The 25,670-nt window shown below is 47.7% G+C and overlaps 1 protein-coding gene across 3 annotated transcripts in view; it reads right to left on the bottom strand.

Moving 5' to 3' along the window:
- Positions 1–25,670, bottom strand: part of DTNBP1 (dystrobrevin binding protein 1) — a 206,401-nt gene that overhangs the window by 127,427 nt on the left and 53,304 nt on the right. For all 3 annotated transcript variants that reach the window (XM_075314732.1, XM_075314731.1, XM_075314733.1), the window contains 2 exons: positions 20,834–20,966; positions 1,489–1,621 (listed from right to left, as the gene is read on the bottom strand). In XM_075314732.1, the coding sequence (XP_075170847.1) occupies positions 1,489–1,621; positions 20,834–20,966 (266 nt within the window). The remainder of the gene's footprint in view (positions 1–1,488; positions 1,622–20,833; positions 20,967–25,670) is intronic.

Genomic DNA, 25,670 nt, shown 5'->3' with positions numbered 1-25,670 from the left:
GATCTCGCTGTGTGTGACACTAAGCAGCGACCTGGCCCCTGCTGTGAAATCGCTGATCATTACACACTGTTGTGGTTTATTTTTTGCTCGTTGGTCTCCCGCTGTGCAGCACACATCGGCGTGTTTGACAGCGGGAGACCAACGAGCACAGACTCTGTGTAAGCAGCGCACACGGTGGTAACCAGGGTAAATATCGGGTAACTAAGCAAAGTGCTTTGCTTAGAAACCTGAGGTGTACCCTAGCTACGTATACAGGAAGCCAGCGCTGGCAGCCTGTAAGCGGTGTACGCTGGTAACCAGGGTAAATATCGGGTAACCAAGCAAAGCGCTTTGCTTAGTTACCCGATATTTACCCTGATTACTAAGCGCAGCATCGTTACACGAGTCGCTGGTGAGATCTGCCTGATTGACAGCTCACTAGCGACCCTGTAGCGACGTACCAGCGATCCTGACCAGGTCGTATCGTGCTCGGAATCGCTGGTACGTCGTTTAGTGAGACGATACCCTTAGTCTGTGATGCCTTATCTTGACCTCCACTGTTCCTGTTAATTGCCATTTCTTAATTACAGTTTGATTGAGGAAAGGGCAACTTGAAAACACTTTGCTATGTTCTTATTTCCTTCACCTGCTTTGTGGGCATCCACCATTTTCAGAGTGCTAGGCAGCTGCATAGAAGTACTCATGGCTGCTGTTTTTTTTTTTTTGGCCCAAGGTTAGATGAGGCTGGGTTTTTATAAAGCTGTGAGATTTGGGTGATCTGGCCTTTACTAATGATGATAGTGATCAAGCCATAACCCTAACAGGCTAATTAAAGGGCAGGTGCAGCAATTTTAGTTTTGTATTAATAATTACTGATTATGGAATTATTTAAATACAAAGTTAAATTCATTGTTTATTTAGTTTTTATTTAATTCTATTTTTACTCAATTTTAACTTACACTGGGGGCTGCCATCTTGGATTTGCAGTGTGTAAAGACAGTTACTCACCTCAAATACGGCAGTCCCGGTGCATAGGAGATAATAGTTGGGTTCCGGCCCTATCTCCTGCACGGTGGCTGCTCCTTGCTGTGACCTGGACATGCCCCCTGTGCGGTCCAGATCCCAGCTCTGGGAGGAGACCGCCACCATCTTTGTGAAACGCACAGCGTATGCAGTAGCAGTAATGCAGTGCCAAAATTCCTATATTTCAAGTTTACATATTTTAGCTTTCTCAGAGTGCTGCTGTACTTTGTTGAATTTGCAACGTGCACCTGTTTACACCTAGTGGATGTGCTGGTCAGTACTTTATAATAATGGCTTCCACTGAGCCTGCCATTAGAAATACAGTGACAATACTTTTAAATGTGTTTGCCCAAGAGCTTATCAGAAGCGGCTTCCCATTATAGAGCGGTGACCCGGTTATGGCAGGAAATCACAATGATTGTGTCAAACTAAACCACATGAAGACTTAATAAACTGGAATATTGTGTAATGTATTTTGACACCAACCTTTTCTTTTTCTTGTAATTTTCTAGCTGTCTGTATTGTATGTGCTGGAACCGCTGAAATTCACATTGCTCACATAGCTCTTCCAAGTCTGCCAAGCGTTTCTCAACATCGGCAAAACTTCCTTCTAACGTAACTGATCAGGGAACAAAGAATGATTATAGCAAAGACAAAAAAAAAGGTAAACAGAGAAAACATACATTAAAAAAAGGTAATATGAGGTAGGTGGCATGTCTAGAAACACTACCTGCAGATATAGGGTTAATCTGCAAGTAAATAGGGTTAAATATATGTTTGGCTGTCATACTGGAGCAGCAGCTACTGGGAAAAAATGAAAATGAACTTCAATCCTCCCTGCAGCCTGTTGCTTTCAATCATTGGGGCAGTGCAGGGAGCAGATGTAGTCAACGCTCACTATACATTGAGAGCGCTGTAATCACTCACCAGCAGAATGATTGACAGCCAGCTTTCAATACAACATATACATCAGAGCAGGCTGCCAATGAAAGCGCTGGGGAGTTATTAGAGTGCTCTCACTGAATAGTGAGCGGTAACCACTCCCTTCACTGACCGATGATCTGATGTAAGCGGCTGCAGATAAAATAAAATGTGATTTTCTCCCTGTAGCCACTACTCTAGTAAGGCACGCAGAATGTTTTGCTATTTACTATCTGCAGGTCTATAGCATTTCTAGACATGACAGGTACTCTTTAAAAAGTTCCCACATTAATGCTGTAGCTGTACTTTAGGCATTTCTTTTATATTTTCTATTTTTGTTGTTTTTCTATCTTTTGAGTCACATGGATGAAAGGGTTCATTTAAGATTCAATAATTAATATTAATCGTTTCTGGAATACAAATGATCTTAATTATGGCCCTAAATCTGAAGGTTTAAAATGAAAACACTGTGCAGCATAGGGGCTGGTACGACTTGTACAAGGGAAGGCCGGCTCCTTGTATATCAGTATCCTATGTAGAAAGCGCCAGAGGAGTACAAATGCTTCTGTGTGTTCTCCATCACAAGGGGCTAGAGAAATGACAGAAGACAGTTACTGCTCATCTCCTCAGCCGATGACTGCGCACACTGTCATTTCAGCACAGCTAACCATAGCAACACGCAGATTGCAAAATCCCCGTTAGGGGTAAAAGCCTGAGAAATGACAGCTCAACAATATTTAGGATTATACACATTTGGCATTACTGTACAGGGGAGAATTATAATTAGTCTCCTTAGGAGGAATAAGAGTAACACAAGATGGTAACGCATTGATATAACACAGTGTTAGGCTATGTTCTCATCATTTTAGCCACACAACAATGGCTCCGACAGGGCTTACGTCAGAAGCCCAGAAAAATGGGATTCAGGCATATCCACCAACAGAGCTTGACTTTAATGAAGTAGACCAAGTCACTTTCTGCTCCGTCTGACATTATTTTGGCAATATCTATCTATATGAGGTGGGCACAAAAACATTGGTAACTGCATTTTGGTGCCTGCCTTAGGCTGCTTTCACACATCCGGTTTTTGCTGTGCGTCACAATCCAGCTCTTTGCAGAAAAAACGCAACCATTCTTTTTTTGCCGCCAGTTGCGTTTTTTCCACATAGACTTTCATTAGTGCCGGATTGTGCCGTATGGCCTTGCGTTCGGTCCGGTTTTTGCTGGATGCGGCATATTTAGCTTATGCGGTGGCCGGATGGAACATTGCCTGGCACGTTTTTTTGTCCGGCAAAAAAAAAACAAAAAAAAAAACCGCATCGCGCCGCATCCTACCGATGCGGCGCTTTTTCCAATACATGCCTATGGATGCCGGATGCGGTGCGATGCGGCAAAAACCGCATCAGGACGCCGCATGCGTTTTTTTGCACTGCGCATGCTCAGTAGCGTGCCACAACTGGCAAAAACCGGACGGGCCGCATGTAAAAACTTATGCAAAGGATGCGTTTTTTTCGCCGCATCCGTTGCATAGGTTTTAGAGCCGGATTTGGCCGCACTGCTAAAACCGGATGTGTGAAAGCAGCCTTAAATAGGCGGATACTTCCAAAAACGAGGTCACACAAAGTAGAAAGGCACTCCCTCTGCTTCACTAAATTAAGTTGCCCTGTATGAAAATATTACCGAATCCCATTTTTCAGGGCTTCAGATGCAAGTCCTGATGGAGCTAAAGACGTGGCTAAAATGTGATGTGAACATGACTTTATATACAGTGCCCTGAAAAAGTATTCATACCCTGTGAACTTTTCCACATTACACCCACGAACGTAAATGGATTTCATGTGATAGTGTCAGTCTAAGTCACAAGTATTTGTGAAGTGTAAAGGAAATGATACATGGTTTTCTAAATATGTTCAAAATATAAATCTGAAAATTGTGATGTGCATGTGTATTCAGCCCCCTGTAGTCTGATACCTCTAAATAAAATCCCGAGTGACCAATTATTTCCAGAAGTCACCGAATTTAGAAAAAGTCCATCTGTGTGTAATTTTTCAGTATAACTGCAGCTGTTCTGTGAAGGTCTCAGAGATCTGAACACATTAGGGATCAAACAGCATCATGAAAAACCAAGGAGCACACTAGACAGGTCAGGGATAAAGATGTGAAGAAGGGTAAAGCAGAGTTAGGTTATTACAAAAAAATAGCCTAATCTCTGAACACCTCACCGAGCACTGTTCAACCATCATCGAAAAATGGAAGGTGTATGGCACAAGTGCAAACCTACCAAGACATGGCCGTGCACCTAAACTGACATCTCAAACAAGGAGAGCACTAATTAGAGAGGCGGCCAAGAGGTAATGGTCATGTCACACACAACGACAGCGACGACGACATCGCTGCTAAGTCACCATTTTCTGTGACGTAGCAGCGACCTTGCTAGCGATGTCGCCGTGTGTGACATCAAGCAACAACCTGGCCCCTGCTGTGAGGTCGTTGGTTGTTGCTGAATGTCCTGGACCATTTTTAGGTCATTGCTCTCCCGCTGTGAAGCACACATCGCTGTGTGACAGCGAGAGAGCAACAACTGAATGTGCAGTGAGCAGGAGCCGGCTTCTGCGGATGCTGGTAACCAAGGTAAATATCGGGTAACAAAGCAAAGGCTTGGTTACCCGATATTTACCTTCGTTACTAGCGTCTGCAGCTTCTTGAAGCCGGCTGCCTGCTCCTTGCACACGTAGCCAAGGTACACATCGGGTAACTGTAAGCAAAGCGGTTTGCTTATTAACCCAATGTGTTCTCTGGCTACGAGTGCAGGGAGCCAGCGCTAAGCGGTGTGCGCTGGTAACCAAGGTAAATATCGGGTAACCAAGCGAAGCACTTTGCTTGGTTACTCGATATTTACCTTAATTACCAAGCGCCGCATCGCTAACACGCGTCGCTGGGGGCTGGTCACTGGTGAGATCTGCCTGTTTGACAGCTCATCAGCGACCATGTAACGACGCAGCAGAGATCCTGATAAGGTCAGATCATCGTCGTGATCGCTGCTGCGTCGCTACGTGTGACCTAGGCTTAACTCTTGAGCAGCTGCAGAAGAAAGTCATTTTTAAAAGTAAGATATCAGAAGTCCAGTTTGCAAAAAGCCATGAGGTGACACAACTAGCATGTGGAAAAGGTGTTCTGGTCAGATGAGAGCAAAGTAGAACTTTTTGCAATAAATATAAAATGCTAAGTAAAAAATGGAAAACTGCACACTACCCTGAAAAAAAAACAAAAAACATTTCTACCATCAAACATGGTGGTGGCAGCATCTTGCTGTGGAGATGCATTTCTTCACAAGGGACAGGGAAGTTGGTTATAATGGATAGGAAGATGGATATATCTACAGATATAGGGCAATCCTGGAGGAAAACCTGTTATAGGCTACTAGATTTGAGATTGGGGATGTAGGTTCACCTTCCAGCAGGACAATGACCATAATCGTACTGCCAGAGGTACAATGGAATAGTTTATATCAAAGCATATTCATGTGTTTGAATGGCCCAGTACCAATATCCAATTGAAAATCTGTGGAAAGAGTTAAAAATTGCTGTTCACAAACGCTCTCACTGAGCTAGAACTACTTTGCAAAGGAGAATTGTCAACAATTTCGGCCTCTAGATGTGCAAACCTGGTAGAGACATCCCCTCAAAGACTTGCAGCAGTAATTGCAGCAACAGGTGGTCCTACAGAACTAGTGACTGCGGTTCGTGTCAGTCCCTCACATATGATACAGCCAAAACAGATACAATTCTCCTCAATTCCCTACTTACATTTGGTTTTCAGGTGGATCTAAGAAGAAATAAAGCTTGCTATAAGGGTACATGCCCAGGATCAGGACTTGCTGCGTCCTGGACTCTGAGTCCTGATCTGTGGGGCAGCGAGTCTCCTCCGCAGGAGAATGCAGCTGCTTGTACCCATGATCATGGTTCGGTGCGCTGAGTTCTCCCTACAGAGGACGCATGCGACCCCGCAGCAAACAATTGACATGCTGCGGTCTTGGAAAGCCGCACCGCATGTCAGTTTACGCTGCGGGCCATACACGCACATTGGGCACGGGATTTCTAGACATCCCCTCCACTATGCTTGTACTGTACACCACAGCATTTTAGATGCAGAAAAAACACGCTACATCCAAAACACTGCTAACACTGATCGTGGGCACCGGCCCTATTACATAGCTGTATATATGAATTATATAGGTTTTCATTAGTCACTATGGAATGGATTGAAGTTTATATGTATGTTTATCAGCATGTATTCATTTGGGGTATCATTAGTGTCATTAACCACTTTAATCCTTGTATGTGTAAAACCAGGGAATAACGCTGTACTTTGTTCTATACAAATTTGCTAGGCTGCCAATTGAGAAGCAGTTTTAAACCCGTTTTTTTGGGGCATTTTATCTATCTTGACAGGCCAGCACAGAGTCCATCTTACTGCCAGCAGCCATAGGGGGTCTTGTCTCTAGCTAATTTAGAGCACTTTTTGAAACACTAGCTGTGCCATCTAGTATCGGTGAGCTGCAGTGGGTTTCATATTTTTAGCAGTAGTAATTCCTTAACTGTAGTGATGGGCGATCCCCCTGATGTTCGGGATCAGGGAGCCTCGCCCAAACGTTTTGTAAAGATCGAGATCGGGATCGAGAGAACGCGAATTTGCGTCTAATCACCGAACTTGAGCTTTACAGTTATGGGATGGGGCGGGAGGGGGCTGTAAAATAATGAATATAGTTAATAATAAACATTGTCATTAAAAACTTACAGGTCCCATGACACGTCCTTCAGAGACGGTCTCCCGGCCGCCTCTGCTTCTGATCATTGCTGTATCCCCCGGTAAGCTCCACTGCCTAAAGTACCTTCCATGATGTCATAGCCATGTGACCAGTCTGGTGTGAATGTTGTACAGACATTAGATTACAGACTGGTCACATGACTATGACATCATCGAAGGTCCTGTTAACTGAGTTTTGACAGTCATTGTGTGAGTGTCGCATCGCATCACGGCGCACAATCTCCCAAAAAGAGCGGGTCATGTATTTCCATCCAGCTGAGGCACTCCTGTCCGGAGAGTGTCAGGCCGTGGGGGGTGATGCAATGCGAGACGCAAGTGGAATCATACCCTCAGTTTCAACCTGATTCTCAGCAGAGCTGACAAAGCTCTCTCTGCTTCTCACTGTGTATAGACTATCTGTACAAAGTGATGAAGCTGACATTGCTGTCCCTGTGAACTAAGTCGGACTAAGGATTTTTTTTTTTTATAATAAAAAGGTGGAGTCTCTTAATTTTTTTTTGTTTTATTTCTAATAAAAAAAATTTTCTATGTGTTGTGTTTTTTTTTTTACTGTTTACTAGAAATTCATTCATGGTGGCCATGTCTAATTTGGCGTGACACCATGAATTTCAGGCTTAGTACCATCTGAAAATACAAAGCTGGTATTAACCCCTCTATTACCCAGCGTGCCAGAGCCCCCAGGGCTACTGGACAAGCCAGGTAAAATGCATGGAAATGGTGCTTCGAAACAATGCGCCATTTCCAGGGGCGGCTGCCGAGAATCCCAGCCCCCAGCTGACGACTGGCGATCAAAGTACAGCAGGAGCCCACGCATTTTTTATTTAAAAAAAAAAAAATAATAATAATGGGCTTCCCTGTATTTTGATTATCTGCCTGGCTTTACCTTGGCTGGCATAGGTGGCAGCCCATAGCCATCCAATTTAAAAGTCACCTGAGGTCAAGTTACCTGCGGTTACAGGTGGAGGACCATGGGAACCTCCAGCTGTGACCGCTACTATCCTGAGTGATGTCATCACTGAAACTAAGTCAGTCTCTGCCTGAAGTTACAGGTGGTGGTTATGTTCTATGGTTGCTCGCTGTCACTTCAGATGTAGCAGAGCTGGGATCATGGTGTGGATTACAGTGAACCTGCAGGGGTATTTTGGGGGCTAATAATGGGGGGAAAGAAGGGAATTTTGTTTACTTACCGTAAATTCCTTTTCTTCTAGCTCCTATTGGGAGACCCAGACAATTGGGTGTATAGCTTCTGCCTCCGGAGGCCACACAAAGTATTACACTTTAAAAAGTGTAACCCCTCCCCTCTGCCTATACACCCTCCCGTGCATCACGGGCTCCTCAGTTTTGGTGCAAAAGCAGGAAGGAGGAAACTTATAAATTGGTCTAAGGTAAATTCAATCCGAAGGATGTTCGGAGAACTGAAAACCATGAACCAAAAGAAACGATTCAACATGAACAACATGTGTACACAAAAGAACAAACAGCCCGAAGGGAACAGGGGCGGGTGCTGGGTCTCCCAATAGGAGCTAGAAGAAAAGGAATTTACGGTAAGTAAACAAAATTCCCTTCTTCTTTGTCGCTCCATTGGGAGACCCAGACAATTGGGACGTCCAAAAGCAGTCCCTGGGTGGGTAAAAGAATACCTCAATAAAAAGAGCCGAAAACGGCCCCCTCTTACAGGTGGGCAACCGCCGCCTGAAGGACTCACCTACCTAGACTGGCGTCTGCCGAAGCATAGGTATGCACCTGATAGTGTTTCGTGAAAGTGTGCAGACTAGACCAGGTAGCTGCCTGACACACCTGCTGAGCCGTAGCCCGGTGCCGCAATGCCCAGGACGCACCCACGGCTCTGGTAGAATGGGCTTTCAGCCCCAAAGGAAGCGGAGGCCCAGAAGAACGGTAGGCTTCAAGAATCGGTTCCTTGATCCACCGAGCCAAGGTTGACTTGGAAGCCTGCGAACCCTTACGCTGGCCAGCGACAAGGACAAAGAGCGCATCAGAACGGCGCAGGGGCGCCGTGCGAGACACGTAGAACCTGAGTGCTCTCACCAGATCTAATGAGTGCAAATCCTTTTCACATTGGTGAACTGGATTAGGGCAAAATGAAGGTAAGGAGATATCCTGATTGAGATGAAAAGGAGATACCACCTTAGAGAGAAATTCCGGAACAGGACGCAGAACCACCTTATCCTGGTGAAAAACCAGGAAGGGGGCTTTGCATGACAGCGCAGCCAGCTCCGACACTCTACGGAGCGATGTAACTGCCACTAGAAATGCCACCTTCTGCGAAAGACGTGATAAAGAGACATCCCGCAGCGACTCGAAAGGTGGTTTCTGAAGAGCCGTTAGCACCCTGTTAAGGTCCCAGGGTTCCAGCAGACGCTTGTAAGGTGGGACTATGTGGCAAACTCCCTGCAGGAACGTGCGGACCTGCGGAAGCCTGGCTAGACGCTTTTGAAAAAATACGGATAGCGCCGATACTTGTCCCTTGAGAGAGCCGAGAGACAAACCCTTGTCCATTCCGGATTGAAGGAACGAAAGAAAAGTGGGTAAGGCAAAAGGCCAGGGAGCAAAACCATTATCAGAGCACCAGGATAAGAAGATCCTCCAAGACCTGTGATAGATCTTGGCGGACGTTGGTTTCCTGGCCTGTCTCATGGTGGCAATGACATCTTGAGATAACCCTGAGGACGCTAGGAGCCAGGACTCAATGGCCTCACAGTCAGGTTGAGGGCCACAGAATTCAGATGGAAAAACGGCCCTTGTGACAGCAAGTCTGGGCGGTCTGGGAGCGCCCACGGTTGACCCACCGTGAGATGCCACAGATCCGGGTACCACGACCGCCTCGGCCAATCTGGAGCGACGAGAATGGCGCGACGACAGTCGGACCTGATCTTGCGCAGCACTCTGGGCAGCATCGCCAGAGGGGGAAATACATAAGGCAGTCGAAACTGCGACCAATCCTGAACTAATGCGTCCGCCGCCAGAGCTCTGTGATCTTGAGACCGTGCCATGAATGCCGGGACTTTGTTGTTGTGCCGTGACGCCATGAGATCGACGTCCGGCGTTCCCCAGCGGCGACAGATCTCTCGAAACACGTCTGGGTGAAGAGACCATTCCCCCGCATCCATGCCCTGACGACTGAGAAAGTCTGCTTCCCAGTTTTCTACGCCCGGGATGTGAACTGCGGAGATGGTGGAGGCTGTGGCCTCCGCCCACAGCAGAATCCGCCGGACTTCCTGGAAGGCTTGACGGCTGCGCGTGCCGCCCTGGTGGTTGATGTACGCGACCGCCGTGGCGTTGTCCGACTGTATGCGGATCTGCCTGCCCTCCAGCCACCGATGGAACGCCTTTAGGGCTAGATACACTGCCCTTATCTCCAGAACATTGATCTGAAGGGAGGACTCTTTCGGAGTCCAGGTTCCCTGAGCCCTGTGGTGGAGAAAATCCGCTCCCCACCCTGACAGACTTGCGTCCGTCGTGACCACAGCCCAGAATGGGGGCAGGAAGGATTTTCCCTGCGACAGAGAAGTGGGAAGAAGCCACCACTGAAGAGAGGTTTTGGCTGCAAGGGAAAGAGACGTTCCTGTCGAGGGACGTCGACCTCCTGTCCCATTTGCGGAGAATGTCCCATTGGAGTGGGCGCAGATGAAACTGCGCGAAGGGGACTGCCTCCATTGCTGCCACCATCTTCCCCAGGAAGTGCATGAGGCGCCTCAAGGGGTGTGACTGGCCCCGAAGAAGAGATTGCACCCCTGTCTGCAGCGAAAGCTGTTTGTCCAGCGGTAGCTTGACTATCGCTGAGAGAGTATGAAACTCCATCCCGAGGTAAGTCAGTGATTGGGTCGGTGTCAACTTGGACTTTGGGAAATTGATGATCCACCCGAACCGCTGGAGAGTCTCCAGAGCGACGGTCAGGCTGTGTTGACACGCCACCCGGGAGGGTGCCCGGACTAGGAGATCGTCTAAGTAAGGGATCACCGAGTGGCCCTGAGAGTGTAGGACCGCCACAACGGATGCCATGACCTTGGTGAAGACCCGTGGGGCTGTCGCCAGGCCGAAAGGCAGTGCCACGAACTGAAGGTGTTCGTCCCCGATGGCGAAACGCAGGAAGCGTTGATGCTCGGGTGCGATCGGCACATGGAGATAAGCATCCTTGATGTCGATTGATGCTAGGAAGTCTCCTTGTGACATCGAAGCGATGACCGAGCGGAGAGATTCCATCCGAAACCTTCTGGTGCTCACATGCCTGTTGAGCAGTTTGAGGTCCAGAACGGGACGGAATGATCCGTCCTTCTTTGGCACCACGAACAAGCTGGAGTAGAAACCGTGACCATGTTCCTGAGGGGGAACGGGAGTCACCACTCCTTCTGACTTCAGGACGCCCACAGCCTGAAAAAGTGCGCCGGCCCGAGATGGGGGCGGAGATGTTCTGAAGAAACGAGTCGGAGGACGAGAGCTGAACTCTATCCTGTAACCGTGAGACAGAATGTCTCTCACCCATCGGTCTTGGACATGTGGCCACCAGGCGTCGCAAAAGCGGGAGAGCCTGCCACCGACCGAGGATGCGGTTTGGGGAGGCCGAAAGTCATGAGGAGGCCGCCTTGGAGGCAGCGCCTCCGGCGTTTTTTTGGGGACGTGACTTAGACCGCCACGCATAAGAGTTCCTCTGGCCCTTCTCTGGCCTGTTGGACGAGGAGGATTGGGACTTGGCTGAGGGCCGAAAGGACCGAAACCTCGATTGTATTTTCCGTTGCTGAGGTCTCTTCGGTTTGGACTGGGGTAAGGACGAGTCCTTTCCCTTGGATTCCTTAATAGTTTCATCCAATCGCTCGCCAAACAAATCGGTCGCCAGAAAACGGCAAACCGGTTAAGAACTTCTTGGAAGCAGAGTCTGCCTTCCATTCGCGTAGCCACATGGCCCTGCGGACTGCCACCGAATTAGCGGATGCTACCGCTGTACGGCTAGCAGAGTCCAGGACGGCGTTCATGGCGTAGGACGAAAAAGCCGACGCCTGAGAAGTCAAAGACGCAACTTGCGGAGCAGAGGTACGTGTGACCGCATTAATCTCAGACAGACAAGCGGAGATAGCTTGGAGTGCCCACACGGCTGCAAAGGCCGGGGCAAAAGACGCGCCTGTGGCTTCATATATGGATTTCACCAGGAGCTCTATCTGCCTGTCAGTGGCATCCTTGAGCGATGAACCATCTGCAACTGATACTACAGATCTAGCCGCCAGTCTAGAGACTGGAGGATGCACCTTGGGACATTGAGCCCAACCCTTAACTACGTCAGAGGGGAAGGGGTAACGTGTGTCATTAAGGCGCTTAGTAAAGCGCTTGTCCGGAAATGCTCTGTGCTTCTGGACAGCATCTCTGAAGTTAGAGTGATCGAAAAACGCACTCCGTGTACGTTTGGGAAACCTAAACTGGTGTTTCTCCTGCTGCGAAGCCGACTCCTCTATAGGTGGAGTTGGGGGAGAAAGATCTAGCACCTGGTTGATGGACGCTATAAGGTCATTTACTATGGCGTCCCCTTCAGGTGTATCAAGATTGAGAGCAACGTCAGGGTCAGAGCCCTGAGCTGCGACGTCCGCCTCATCCTCCAGAGAGTCCTCAAGCTGAGACCCCGAGCAGCGTGAGGAAGTCGGGGAAGATTCCCAGCGAGCCCGCTTAGCCGGTCTGGGACTGTGGTCCGTGCCGGAGTCCTCCACGCGAGACCTAGGGGCCACCCCGGGAGCACGCTGCGGCGCAGACCGAGAGGGGCCTGGAGGCGATGATCCAACAGTGCCCGGGGCCTGTGTAAGGACCGATCTGGACTGCAAGGCTTCTAGTAGCTTAGCAGACCATTTGTCCATAGACTGAGCCATGGATTGTGAAAGCGACTCAGAGTTTCTCAGCAAAAACTGCAAACTCTGTCCCTGCCACCTGGACAGGGGAAGCAGGCGGGTCTGCCTGAGCCGAGGGTCCCACTAGTGCCCGAGGCTCCGGCTGAGCAAGTGCAACAGGGGCCGAGCATTGCTCACAGTGAGGGTAGGTGGAACCTGCAGGTAACATAGCCGCACAAGAGGTACAGGTTGCAAAATAACCCTTTGCCTTAGCGCCCTTGCTCCTTGTGGACGACATGCTGTTGTCTCCTAGGAGAGTGATCACTGAGGGTATATAGCCAAAAGCAAAACAACTCGGCCGAACAGAGAGAATATATACAAATTATATTTATATATATATATATATATATATATATATATATATATATATATATATATATATATATATATATATATATATATATATATATATATATATATATATATATATATATATACATATATATATACACATATATATATATATATATATATATATATATATATACACATATATATATATATATATATATATATATATATATATATATATATATATATATATATATATATATATATATATATATATATATATATATATATATATATATATATATATATATATATATATACACACATATATACACACACACATATATATATATACACACACATATACATATACACATTATATATATATATATATATATATATATATACACACACATGTATATATATATATGTACATCTATATATATAATTGCCTTATTCTGTCTGTCTGTCTATCTGTCATGCTCCGAAATTGTGTCCTTACGGTGACACAAAGCTGATTGGCCGCTGGGCTCGCCATGGCCCCGCCCCCCCACACGGATTGGCCTCTCGCCCCGGCTCTCTGCAGGCCCCGCCCCCCTCACGCAATGCACGCTCGCTCTGGCCCAACTGACACGGAGCCCCGATTCCCAGGTGAGTACACACACACACATCAGATCACACTCACTCTCACACTCACTCTCACACATCACAACATGCTGGGATATCTCTTGCTTCTACACCGGCTCCGTCAGGATCCCAGCAGCGCCAGACATAACCTTGCGATGCTGGGATCTTCACGGAGGCCGTGAAAGCTGGTAACCATTATACACATCGGGTAACTAAGGTCCCTTAGTTACCCGATGTGTATCATAGTTAACAGTGTACAGCGGCTCACACTCACTCTCATACACACCTCACACACACATCACATCGCATCCACACATCAAGGTCCTGCAGCGCCGGAAAATACAGACACATAACAGCACACACACATAACAGCACACACATACACACACACAAATCAGATCACACTCACACACACACATCACATCGCATCCACATACTCACAACATCCTGGGATATCGCTTGCTTCTCGGCCTCGATACTGTGCTGTTGTGATCTTCCAGGACCTGCCGGAGGATCACATGGCCAGAAGCATGTGATATCCCCGGATGTTGTGAGTATAAGCGCGTATGTGCGATATCGTCAGTGTCTGTGTGTGTGAGTGTATGCGATCGGGTGTGTGTGAGTGGATGCGATCGGGTGTGTGTGAGTGGATGCGATCGGGTGTGTGTGAGTGGATGCGATCGGGTGTGTGTGAGTGGATGCGATCGGGTGTGTGAGTGGATGCGATCGGGTGTGTGAGTGTCGGCAGAGGAGCACGGCGTGCTGGAGGAGGCTGGGAGCAGAGAGGCTGATCATGGGGAAGGCTGGGAGGAGAGAGGCTGATGGTGGGGGAGGCTGGGACGAGGGAGGCTGATGCTGGTGGAGGCTGATGCTTGGGGAGGCTGGGAGCGGAAGGCTGATGCTGAGGGAGGCTGGGAGAGGGAGGCTGGGAGGAAGGAGGCTGGGAGGAGAGAGGCTGATCCTGGGGAAGGCTGGGAAGGGGAGGCTGATGCTGGGGGAGGCTGGAAGGAGAGAGGCTGGAAGGAGAGAGGCTGATGCTGGTGGAGGCTGATGCATGGGGAGGCTGATGCTGGGGGAGGCTGGAAGGAGAGAGGCTAATGCTGGTGGAGGCTGATGCTTGGGGAGGCTGATGCTGGGGGAGACTGGGAGGGGAAGGCTGATGCTGAGGGAGGCTGGGAGGAAGGAGGCTGGGAGGAGAGAGGCTGATCCTGGGGAAGACTGGGAACGGGAGGCTGATGCTGAGGGAGGCTGGAAGGAGAGAGGCTGATGCTGGGGGAGGCTGGAAGGAGAGAGGCTGATGCTGGTGGAGGCTGATGCTTGGGGAGGCTGATGCTGGGGGAGACTGGGAGCGGAAGGCTGATGCTGAGGGAGGCTGGGAGAGGGAGGCTGGGAGGAAGGAGGCTGGGAGGAGAGAGGCTGATCCTGGGGAAGGCTGGGAAGGGGAGGCTGATGCTGGGGGGAGGCTGGAAGGAGAGAGGCTGATGCTGGTGGAGGCTGATGCATGGGGAGGCTGATGCTGGGGGAGACTGGGAGCAGAAGGCTGATGCTGAGGGAGGCTGGGAGGAAGGAGGCTGGGAGGAGAGAGGCTGATCCTGGGGAAGGCTGGGAAGGGGAGGCTGATGCTGAGGGAAGCTGGAAGGAGAGAGGCTGATGCTGGGGGAGGCTAGAAGGAGAGAGGCTGAGGCTGGGAGGAGAGAGGCTGATGCTGGGGAAGGCTGATGCTGAGGGAGGCTGGGAGGGGAAAGCTGATGCTGGGGAAGGCTGGGAGGACGGAGGCTGGGAGGAGAGAGGCTGATCCTGGGGAAGGCTGGGAGAGGGAGGCTGATGCTGGAGGAGGCTGGAAGGAGAGAGGCTGATGCTGGCGGAGGCTGATGCTGGGGAGGCTGGGAGAGGGAGGCTGATGCTGAGGGAGGCTGGGAGGAGGGAGGCTGGGAGAGGTAGGCTGAGAGAAGAGAGGCTGATGCACACACACACACACACACACACACACACACACACCCACACACACACACACACCCACGCGCGCGCACTGCACAACACACCACACACACACACACACTGGGAACCACAAACAACTGCCCTACACAGACACCCACACACACAGACAACGCTGCACACACACAACACCCAACACACAAACACCGCGGCACACACAAATATACGCACATACCGCACAACACACACATTGCTCAAAACATACCCCCCCCAAAACACACCACACACACACAAACCGCGCAACACACACAACGCTACAGACACACAGCGCTCCACAAACAACGCAACACACATACAACACCGCTCTCACCCCCCGTCACACCCAGACAACACCCAGAACATGTACAGCGCCTACACAAACACTTGGTAACTACAGATAACAACATCTCTCTCTATATATATATATATATATATATATATATATATATATTATATATAACAAAAATCATACATGAACTACACAATACGTAAATTCTAGAATACCCGATGCGTAGAATCGGGCCACCTTCTAGTGTATATATATATATGTGTGTATGTATGTATATATATATGTGTATATATATATATATATATATATATATATATATATATATATATATATATATATATATATATATATATATATATATATATATATATATATATATATATATATATATATATATATATATATATATATATATATATATATATATATATATATATATATATATATAAAATATATATATATACATATAATATATGTGTATGTATATGTGTATATATATATGTGTATATATATGTGTATGTATATGTGTATATATATATAATATATGTGTATGTATACATACATACATACATACGTACGTATGTATGTATGTATGTATATATATACACATACACATACACACACACACACACACACACACACTTCGGCACCCTAGGGGGACCAGCACCGGGTGACCGGTGTGGCTTACCGACCGCCCAAAGCGGTGTGTGTACACCAGATTCCCTGCCTTGGGTCTCCCAGAGCTGCAGAGCTCGTTCCTGAAATCCTCCACCGGCAGAATGTGTTGTAAAAAATGGCTGCCGGAGCTCTCAGGGGAGGAGGGAGCCGTGGGCGGCGACTAGTAAAGTGCGGGAATCTGGTGCCCCACAGTGATCAGTGGGGGGGGGGGGAACCTAAAGTATGCTCCAGCCCTCACTGCCGACGTCAGGTCGACCGTCCCGCCCTTACCCCTGACTGGCAGGCCCGGGGGCGGGAGAGATGGTACTAGGCCGCATGAAGCCGGGGACTAAATTTAATACCGCGGCCGACAAACAGGCGCGGTCGGCGCGGAAGTCCCGGTCGTCACAAAACCAGCAGCAGCTGCAGCGCCTGTGAAACAAGCGCTCCATGCACCGTCCCCATGGGGACACAGAGTACCTTTAGATGCAGGGCCCTGTCCCTGATGATACAAAGTCTCCTGTCCGGCAGATTCCCACAGGGGCTGCGGAGGGAGCCCGGTCCCAGTGAATGGATGACCGGTTAGGATCCCACTTCTCCCAGAGCCTCTAAGGGATGGTGAAGGAAAACGGCATGTGGCTCCAGCCTCTGTACCCGCAATGGGTACCTCAACCTTAACAGCACCGCCGACTTAGTGGGCTGAGAAGGGAGCATGCCGGGGGCCCTGTGGGGGCCCTCTTTTCTTCCAACCGATAAAATCAGCAGCTGCTGCTGACTAAAATGGGAGCATGAGTGGATGTGTGCCTCCTTCCACACAAAGCATAAAACTGAGGAGCCCGTGGTGCACGGGAGGGTGTATAGGCAGAGGGGAGGGGTTACACTTTTTAAAGTGTAATACTTTGTGTGGCCTCCGGAGGCAGAAGCTATACACCCAATTGTCTGGGTCTCCCAATGGAGAAGAGTGCTTTTTTGTCTTATTTCAAATAAAGGATTTTTTCAGTGTTTGTCTATTTCTTTTCACTTACAGATTAGAAATGGGGGTGGTGTCATAGACGGCTCCCATTACTAATCTAGGATTTAGTGGTAGCTGTGATTGTCATTAACCCCTTATTACCCCGATTACTATTGCACCAGGTCAATTGGGAAGAGCCGGGTAAAGTTCTAAGATTGTCGCATTTAATGTATGCGCCAAACCTGGGTGGCTGCATGCTAGTATTTTTAGGCAGGGGAGTAATAAATGGGTCTCCTCAACCTGAAAATACCAGCATCCAGCTGTCAGCTGTTATCTTGGCTGGGTATCAAGATTGGGGGGACCGCATGCCGGTTTTTTAGTTAAAAAAAAAAACAAACCCCCGCATATGGTTCCTCTTATTTTGATACAGACCAAAGATAAGCACACGGCTGTGGGCTGCAGCCTGTAGCCATATGCTTTCTGTGCTGAGTATTATAATATGGGTGAACCTTACACCAATTTTTTATTTACTTATTTTTTCACCACGATATAGACGCACACAACGCCTGTGAATGAAAGCAGCCAGACATGCTGCCACTCAGATGCCGGTGGGTGGGGAAAGTAGTGCATATTTCTGAGGCTAATGAGCACCCCAGAAGTGGAATGTACGGCCAGGAGTTACAGCCGTGCCAGATACTGGTAAGTATGGAGCGTTTGCTCAAATCACTCTTTCTTCCACCATTTTAAGGGTTGGATTCTGGTCCTCATAGAATTATATGATTTGAGTGCATTGCTTACTGCTTATATCTACAGGCTATTATTATTATTGGATATTCCTCAGTACATTATGTGACATATGACTTCTGAGTGCCCTATCACGCTGCTATACATTACTACCCATATTTACTGTGATTAATGTTTTTGCAACTATATCGCTATCTTATTAGTCACTTAATACTGATCTGTACACCTTACCATCGTTGTTGTGCATTTACTACTTATGTGAGTGCCTTACTACATGCAGTAGTCTATACTCTCATTAGCCCACTGGTCACTTATTATATATTTTTGTTTTACCTCTTGCATTCTATACTGATCTATACAATTTAATTATGTTAGCAATGTCTACCATCAGCCAGTAACACAATATGCCCCTTTTATCTCTGCTGTAAGCACATCATGTGCATGTTTTTAGCCCACATTGTCTACTAAAGTATTTATAATTTTGTATATTATTTTGAACATGACTGTTGGTTTTTCAGTGCTTCTCCCCTTCAGTAACTCGTGTCCTATCTATACGTTACACATATCTTTACAGTTGTCATCCATTTCTATACTCTATAGTATTCATATATACAGTGGGGAAAAAGTATTTAGTCAGCCACCAATTGTGCAAGTTCTCCCACTTAAAAAGATGAGAGAGGCCTGTAATTGACATCATAGGTAGACCACAACTATGAGAGAGAAAATGAGAAAACAAATCCAGAAATCACCTTGCCTGATTTGGCAAGATTTTTTTGCAAATAATGGGGAACAATAAGTATTTGGTCAATAACAAAAGTTCACCTGAATATTTTGTTATATATCCTTTGTTGGCAACGACAGAGGTGAAACGTTTTCTGTAAGTCTTCACAAGCTTGGCCCACACTGTTGGTGGTCCATTCCTCCATGAAGATCTTTTCTAGAGTAGTGATGTTTTGGGTCTGTCGCTGGGCAACATGGACTTTCAACTCCCTCCAAAGGTTTTCAATGGGGTTGAGATCTGGAGACCGGCTAGGCCACTCCAGAACCTTTATATGCTTCTTACGAAGCCACTCCTTCGTTGCTTGGGATCATTATCATGCTGAAAGACCCAGCCACGTTTCATCTTCAATGCCCTTGCTGATGGAAGGAGGTTTGCACTCAAAATCTCACAATTCATGGCCCCATTCATTCTTTCATGTACACGGATCAGTCGTCCTGGTCCCTTTGCAGAGAAACAGCCCCAAAGCATGATGTTGTAACCCCCATGCTTCACAGTAGGTATGGTATTCTTTGGATGCAACTCAGCATTCTGTCTCCTCCAAACACGATGAGTTGTGTTTCTACCGAACAGTTCTACTTTGGTTTCACCAGACCATATGACATTCTCCCAATACACTTCTGAAAATTGCTAGAGAGCATTTGGATTATTCAGAAGGGCCTGGATATGTACTAACTTAAGCAGGGGAATACGTCTGGCACTGCAGGATCTGAATCACTGGCAGCATAGTGGGTTACTGATGATAGCCTTTGTTACGGTGGTCCCAGCTCTATGCAGGTCATTTACTAGGTTCCATGTGTGGTGCTGGGATTTTTGCTCACCGTTCTTGAGATCATTTTGACCCCAAGGGGGGAGATCTTGCTTGGAGCCCCAGATCGAGGAAGATTATCAGTGGTCTTGTATGTCTTCCATTTTTTTATTATTGCTCCCACAGTTGATTTCATCACACCAAGCTGCTTGCCTATTACAGAATCAGACTTCTCAGCCTAATGCAGGGCTACAATTTTGTTTCTAGTGTCCTTTGACAGCTCTTGGTGTTCACCATAGTGGAGTTTGGAGTGTGACTGAGGTTGTGGACAGGTGTCTTTTATACTGATAAGTTCAAACAGGTGCCATTACTACAGATAATGAGTGGAGGACAGAGGAGCCTCTTAAAGAAGAAGTTACAGGTCTGTGAAAGCCAGAAATCTTGCACGTTTTTAGGTGACTAAATACTTATTTTCCACTATAAGTTGCAAAAAAAATAAATCTTGCCAAATAAGACAAGGTGATTTTCTGCATTTGTTTTCTCATTTTGTCTCTCATAGTTGTGGTCACCTATGATGTCAATTACAGGCCTCATCTTTTTAAGTGGGAGAACTTGCACATTTGGTGGCTGACTAAATACTTTTTCCCCCCACTGTAATTATTGTGTTCCTGCACACACTCACAGTTTTTGTAAGCCAAAATAGAAGTGTGTAATAAATGCAGAAGTGGTGCCGTGTTTCTATTATACCTTTCCCCTGATTGTTCCCATCCCTGGTTTTGGCTTATAGATGCTGGTGTAAAATACTGAGCGTGTGAATGTGGCCTTATAATCTAACTAAACAAAGCAGAAGTTTTGCTCTAATTGAAGGTTTGTGGTTTTTGTTCCCTTCCGGCTGGTGATAGGTCAACATTTGTTTAGGAAGTTTCCTTAAAAATGTTACTCTAGTTGTCCATTATCTAACCACTGGCAAAATATGGGATAGAAAATAAACATTCAGACTCCATTCTCCGATTGTAAACATCAACTGAAGCAGTTATACGTTGGCCAAAAATACAATGCTATGTCCCTGGGTAACAAGATGTTCTCACACAACTCAAAAGCTGGAAATATGCAGTTATTTCCTAAAACGACTCCTTACCAAGCTTAGTGGTGACTGACTGAAGATCTGCGAGGAATATGGGTATGTTCTGCAGCTGCTCCTGGAGCTCCACCAGGCCACTTCTCTTCTTCTCCCAGTGGGCAGACAGCATCACCACCTCGCTGTCGACTATCTGCAAATGTGACAAAATTCCCAAAAAATTAAAGTTAAAATGTTGCAGACAAACCAAAAAATATCAATGGTTCATAGCAAACTAATTACAAAACTGGATTTCTAAGATCTGGTCTATTGACTCATCAGTATGTACAGACATTTAGGGGTACTTTGTACGTTGCGACATCGCTAGCATCGGCTAGCGATGCCGAGCGCGATAGTACCCGCCCTCGTCGCACATGCGATATCTTGTGATAGCTGCCGTAGCGAACATTATCGCTACGGCAGCTTCACATGCACTTACCTGCCCTGCGACGTCGCTCTAGCCGGCAACCCACCTCCTTCCTAACGGGGCGGGTCGTGCGACGTCCCACAGCAGGCGGCCAATAGAAGCGGAGGGGCGGAGATGAGCGGGACCGTAAACATCCCGCCCCAACTCCTTCCTGCCGCATAGCCGGTGGACGCAGGTAAGGAGATGTTCCTCGCTCCTGCGGCTTCACACACAGCGATGTGTGCTGCTGCAGGAAAGCGGAACAACATCGTATCTCCTATTGGTGCAATATTATGAAAATGACAGACACTACACAGATCACCGATTTACGATGCTTTTGCGATCGTTTATCGGCGCATCTAGGCTTTACACGTTGCAACGTCGTTACAGGCGCCGGATGTGCGTCACTTTCGATTTGACCCCGACGATATCGCAGTAGCGATGTTGCAATGTACAGAGTACCCCTTAGATTGTAACTAGAGATGGGTGCATAGTAAATATTTATGTTCGGATTATTTGCGACGAATCCCAAAGTACTATTCCGGTATTCATCACGAATAACGAACCTAATGCAAGTCAATAGGGAACCCGAGCATTTTTTTTGCTGTGATGAATACTGGAATAGTACTTAGTATTCGGTAGGTATTATCCAAACACAAATAGCTACATTCGCCCATCACTATGTGAAACTCAACAGCATGAATGCATAAGTAATGTCAGTGGAAATGGTGTCATCTAGTGGTAGAATCAATGCATTGAACATATACAGTTCAATGTACACTTATCAGCCGTTCTATTAACGGGTTAACCCACAGTAGTAAATTATTCCCTAGCCAAAATTGTAACATATGGCTTGTTGGGAGCCAACTGCTGCGACCTCTAGCGTTCCCAAGAGTGGGATATCTAAAAACAGGTCTCTGCAGAGCCCTATCTGGATGGAGCAGAGGTGCAAATGCTGTACTTCAGCTCCATACGTGGCCTATAGGACAGCCAGAGAAAGCCAAGTACAGTGCTCGGCTATTTTAGTGATATTTCCATTGTGAGAAGACCCCTTTTTAAGCCAAGGACTTGTGAAGTAAATAAAAATAATCATCTTGTGACACCCGTCAAAGGATGGGATATATAAAGGCAACACGTGAACAGTCACTTCTTGAAGCTAATATGTTGGCAAGAGCAAGGCCCTGAGTGACTACTAGTGTTCTCTAGGTCCGGACACCAGCTCTGTGGCGTTGACGTCATCAAGTGACATGTACTCATTGCTGGAAGAAGTCACCGTTGCAACCCTGGTGCTTAGGCCTGTAGTATCAGGCTACAATAAAAAGGCATCAGACTCCACCTAAAGCAGTCAACTGAGCATGCCAAGAAATGTGCCCAGTTCATATCTAATGTGGTCACAGCATAGGAGATGGGGTTGGACATTGACTGCAGTCTCTTATGCATGTGTCTGCCACATTTGCTGTTTGTTATTATGGTGCTCTGACATTTGCACACCAGAAAGAAGGGAATTTTGTTACTTACCGTAAATTCCTTTTCTTCTAGCTCTTATTGGGAGACCCAGACGATTGGGTGTATAGCACTGCCTCTGGAGGCCACACAAAGCAATTACACTAAAAAGTGTAAGGCCCCTCCCCTTCTGGCTATACACCCCCAGTGGGATCACTGGCTCACCAGTTTTAGTGCAAAAGCAAGAAGGAGGAAAGCCAATGAAGGGAATTTTGTTTACTTACCGTAAATTCCTTTTCTTCTAGCTCCAATTGGGAGACCCAGACAATTGGGTGTATAGCTACTGCCTCCGGAGGCCGCACAAAGTACTACACTTAAAAGTGTAAGGCCCCTCCCCTTCTGGCTATACACCCTCCCGTAGGAGTACGGATTTCTCAGTTTTAGTACCAAAGCAAGAAGGAGGAAAGCCAATAACAGTTTCAAAAAACAAATTCAATCCGATAACAAGATCGGAGAACTTAAGAAACAACATGAACAACCCGAAAAACGAAACCCTAAGAACAATAGGGCGGGTGCTGGGTCTCCCAATTGGAGCTAGAAGAAAAGGAATTTACGGTAAGTAAACAAAATTCCCTTCTTCTTTTTCGCTCCTAATTGGGAGACCCAGACAATTGGGACGTCCAAAAGCAGTCCCTGGGTGGGTAAAAAGATACCTCGTGATCGGGCTGTCAGGCAGCCCTTTCCTACAGGTGGGCCACCGCCGCCTGAAGGACCTGTCTACCTAGGCTGGCATCTGCCGAAGCGTAGGTATGCACTTGATAGTGTTTGGTAAACGTGTGCAGACTCGACCAGGTAGCCGCCTGGCACACCTGCTGAGCCGTAGCCTGATGCCGCAATGCCCAGGACGCACCCACGGCTCTGGTAGAATGGGCCTTCAGTCCAGATGGAATCGGAAGCCCAGCAGAACGGTATGTGTGAAGAATTGGTTCCTTGATCCACCGCGCCAGGGTGGATTTGGAAGCTTGCGATCCCTTATGCTGACCAGCGACTAGGACAAAGAGCGCATCAGAACGGCGCATAGGCGCCGTGCGAGAAATGTAAATCCTGAGTGCTCTCACCAGGTCCAACAGATGTAAACCTTTTTCAAATTGGTGAACTGGATGCGGACACAAAGATGGCAAAGTGATATCCTGATTGAGATGAAAGGAAGAAACCACCTTGGGAGAAAACTCTGGAATTGGACGCAGTACTACCTTGTCTTGGTGAAACACCAGGAAGGGAGATTTGCAAGATAACGCCGCTAGCTCGGACACTCTACGAAGAGACGTGACCGCCACAAGAAAAACCACTTTTTGTGAAAGCCGAGAAAGGGAAACCTCTTTCAAAGGCTTGAAAGGCGGCTTCTGGAGAGTAATGAGAACCTTGTTTAGATCCCAGGGTTCCAATGGCCGTCTGTAAGGAGGAACGATATGACAAACTCCTTGGAGAAACGTGCGTACTTTAGAAAGCCGTGCCAAGCGCTTCTGAAAGAATACGGATAGCGCGGAGACTTGACCCTTAAGAGAGCTAAGCGACAAACCTTTTTCCAACCCAGACTGCAGGAAGGAAAGAAAAATTGGCAATGCAAATGGCCAGGGAGAAACCCTCTGAGCCGAGCACCAAGCTAAGAATATCTTCCACGTTCTGTGATAGATCTTAGCTGAGGATGGTTTTCTAGCCTGTCTCATCGTGGCAACTACTTCATGAGATAAACCTGAGGCCGCTAGGATCCAGGACTCAATGGCCACACAGTCAGGTTCAGGGCCGCAGAATTCAGATGGAAAAACGGCCCTTGAGACAGCAAATCTGGACGGTCTGGTAGTGCCCATGGTTGGCCTACCGTGAGATGCCACAGATCCGGGTACCACGACCTTCTTGGCCAGTCTGGAGCGACGAGAATGGCTCGATGGCAGTTGGACCTGATTTTCCGGAGAACTCTGGGCAACAATGCTAGAGGTGGGAACACATAGGGTAGTCGGAATTGCGACCAATCCTGAACCAAGGCGTCTGCCGCCAGCGCTCGGTGATCGTGAGACCGTGCCATGAAAACTGGGACCTTGTTGTTGTGCCGTGACGCCATCAGATCGACGTCCGGCGTCCCCCAGCGGCAACAGATCTGCTGAAACACGTCCGGGTGAAGGGACCATTCCCCTGCGTCCATGCCCTGGCGACTGAGAAAGTCTGCTTCCCAGTTTTCCACGCCTGGGATGTGAACTGCGGATATGGTGGACGCTTTGCTTTCCACCCACGTCAAAATCCGCCGGACTTCTTGAAAGGCTTGGCGACTGCGTGTTCCCCCTTGGTGGTTGATGTACGCCACCGCCGTGGAATTGTCCGACTGAATCCGAATCTGCTTGCCTTCCAGCCATTGTTGGAAGGCTCGCAGAGCAAGATAGACTGCTCTGATTTCCAGAACATTGATCTGCAGGGTGGACTCTTCCTGAGTCCACGTCCCCTGAGCCCTGTGGTGGAGAAACACCGCTCCCCACCCTGATAGGCTCGCATCCGTCGTGACCACTGCCCAGGATGGGGGTAGGAACGACTTTCCCTGTGACAATGAGGTGGGGAGAAGCCACCAACGCAGAGAGTCCTTGGCAGTCTGAGAGAGGGAGACAGTCCTGTCGAGGGACGTCGATTTCCCATCCCATTGGCGTAGAATGTCCCATTGTAGAGGGCGCAGATGAAACTGCGCGAACGGGACCGCCTCCATTGCTGCTACCATCTTTCCTAGGAAATGCATGAGGCGCCTCAGTGAGTGCGACTGGCTCTGAAGGAGAGATTGCACTCCTGTCCGCAGCGAACACTGCTTGTCCAGTGGAAGCTTCACTATCGCTGAGAGAGTATGAAACTCCATGCCAAGATAAGTCAGTGATTGGGTCGGGGTTAGATGAGACTTTGGAAAGTTGATAATCCACCCGAAACTCTGGAGAGTGTCTAGTGCCACTTTCAGACTGTGTTGGCATGCCTCTT

Source organism: Anomaloglossus baeobatrachus, chromosome 6, assembly GCF_048569485.1.
Source record: "Anomaloglossus baeobatrachus isolate aAnoBae1 chromosome 6, aAnoBae1.hap1, whole genome shotgun sequence".
NCBI classification, from domain to species: Eukaryota; Metazoa; Chordata; class Amphibia; order Anura; family Aromobatidae; genus Anomaloglossus; species Anomaloglossus baeobatrachus.
This window is presented reverse-complemented; position numbering and strand designations above follow the sequence as displayed.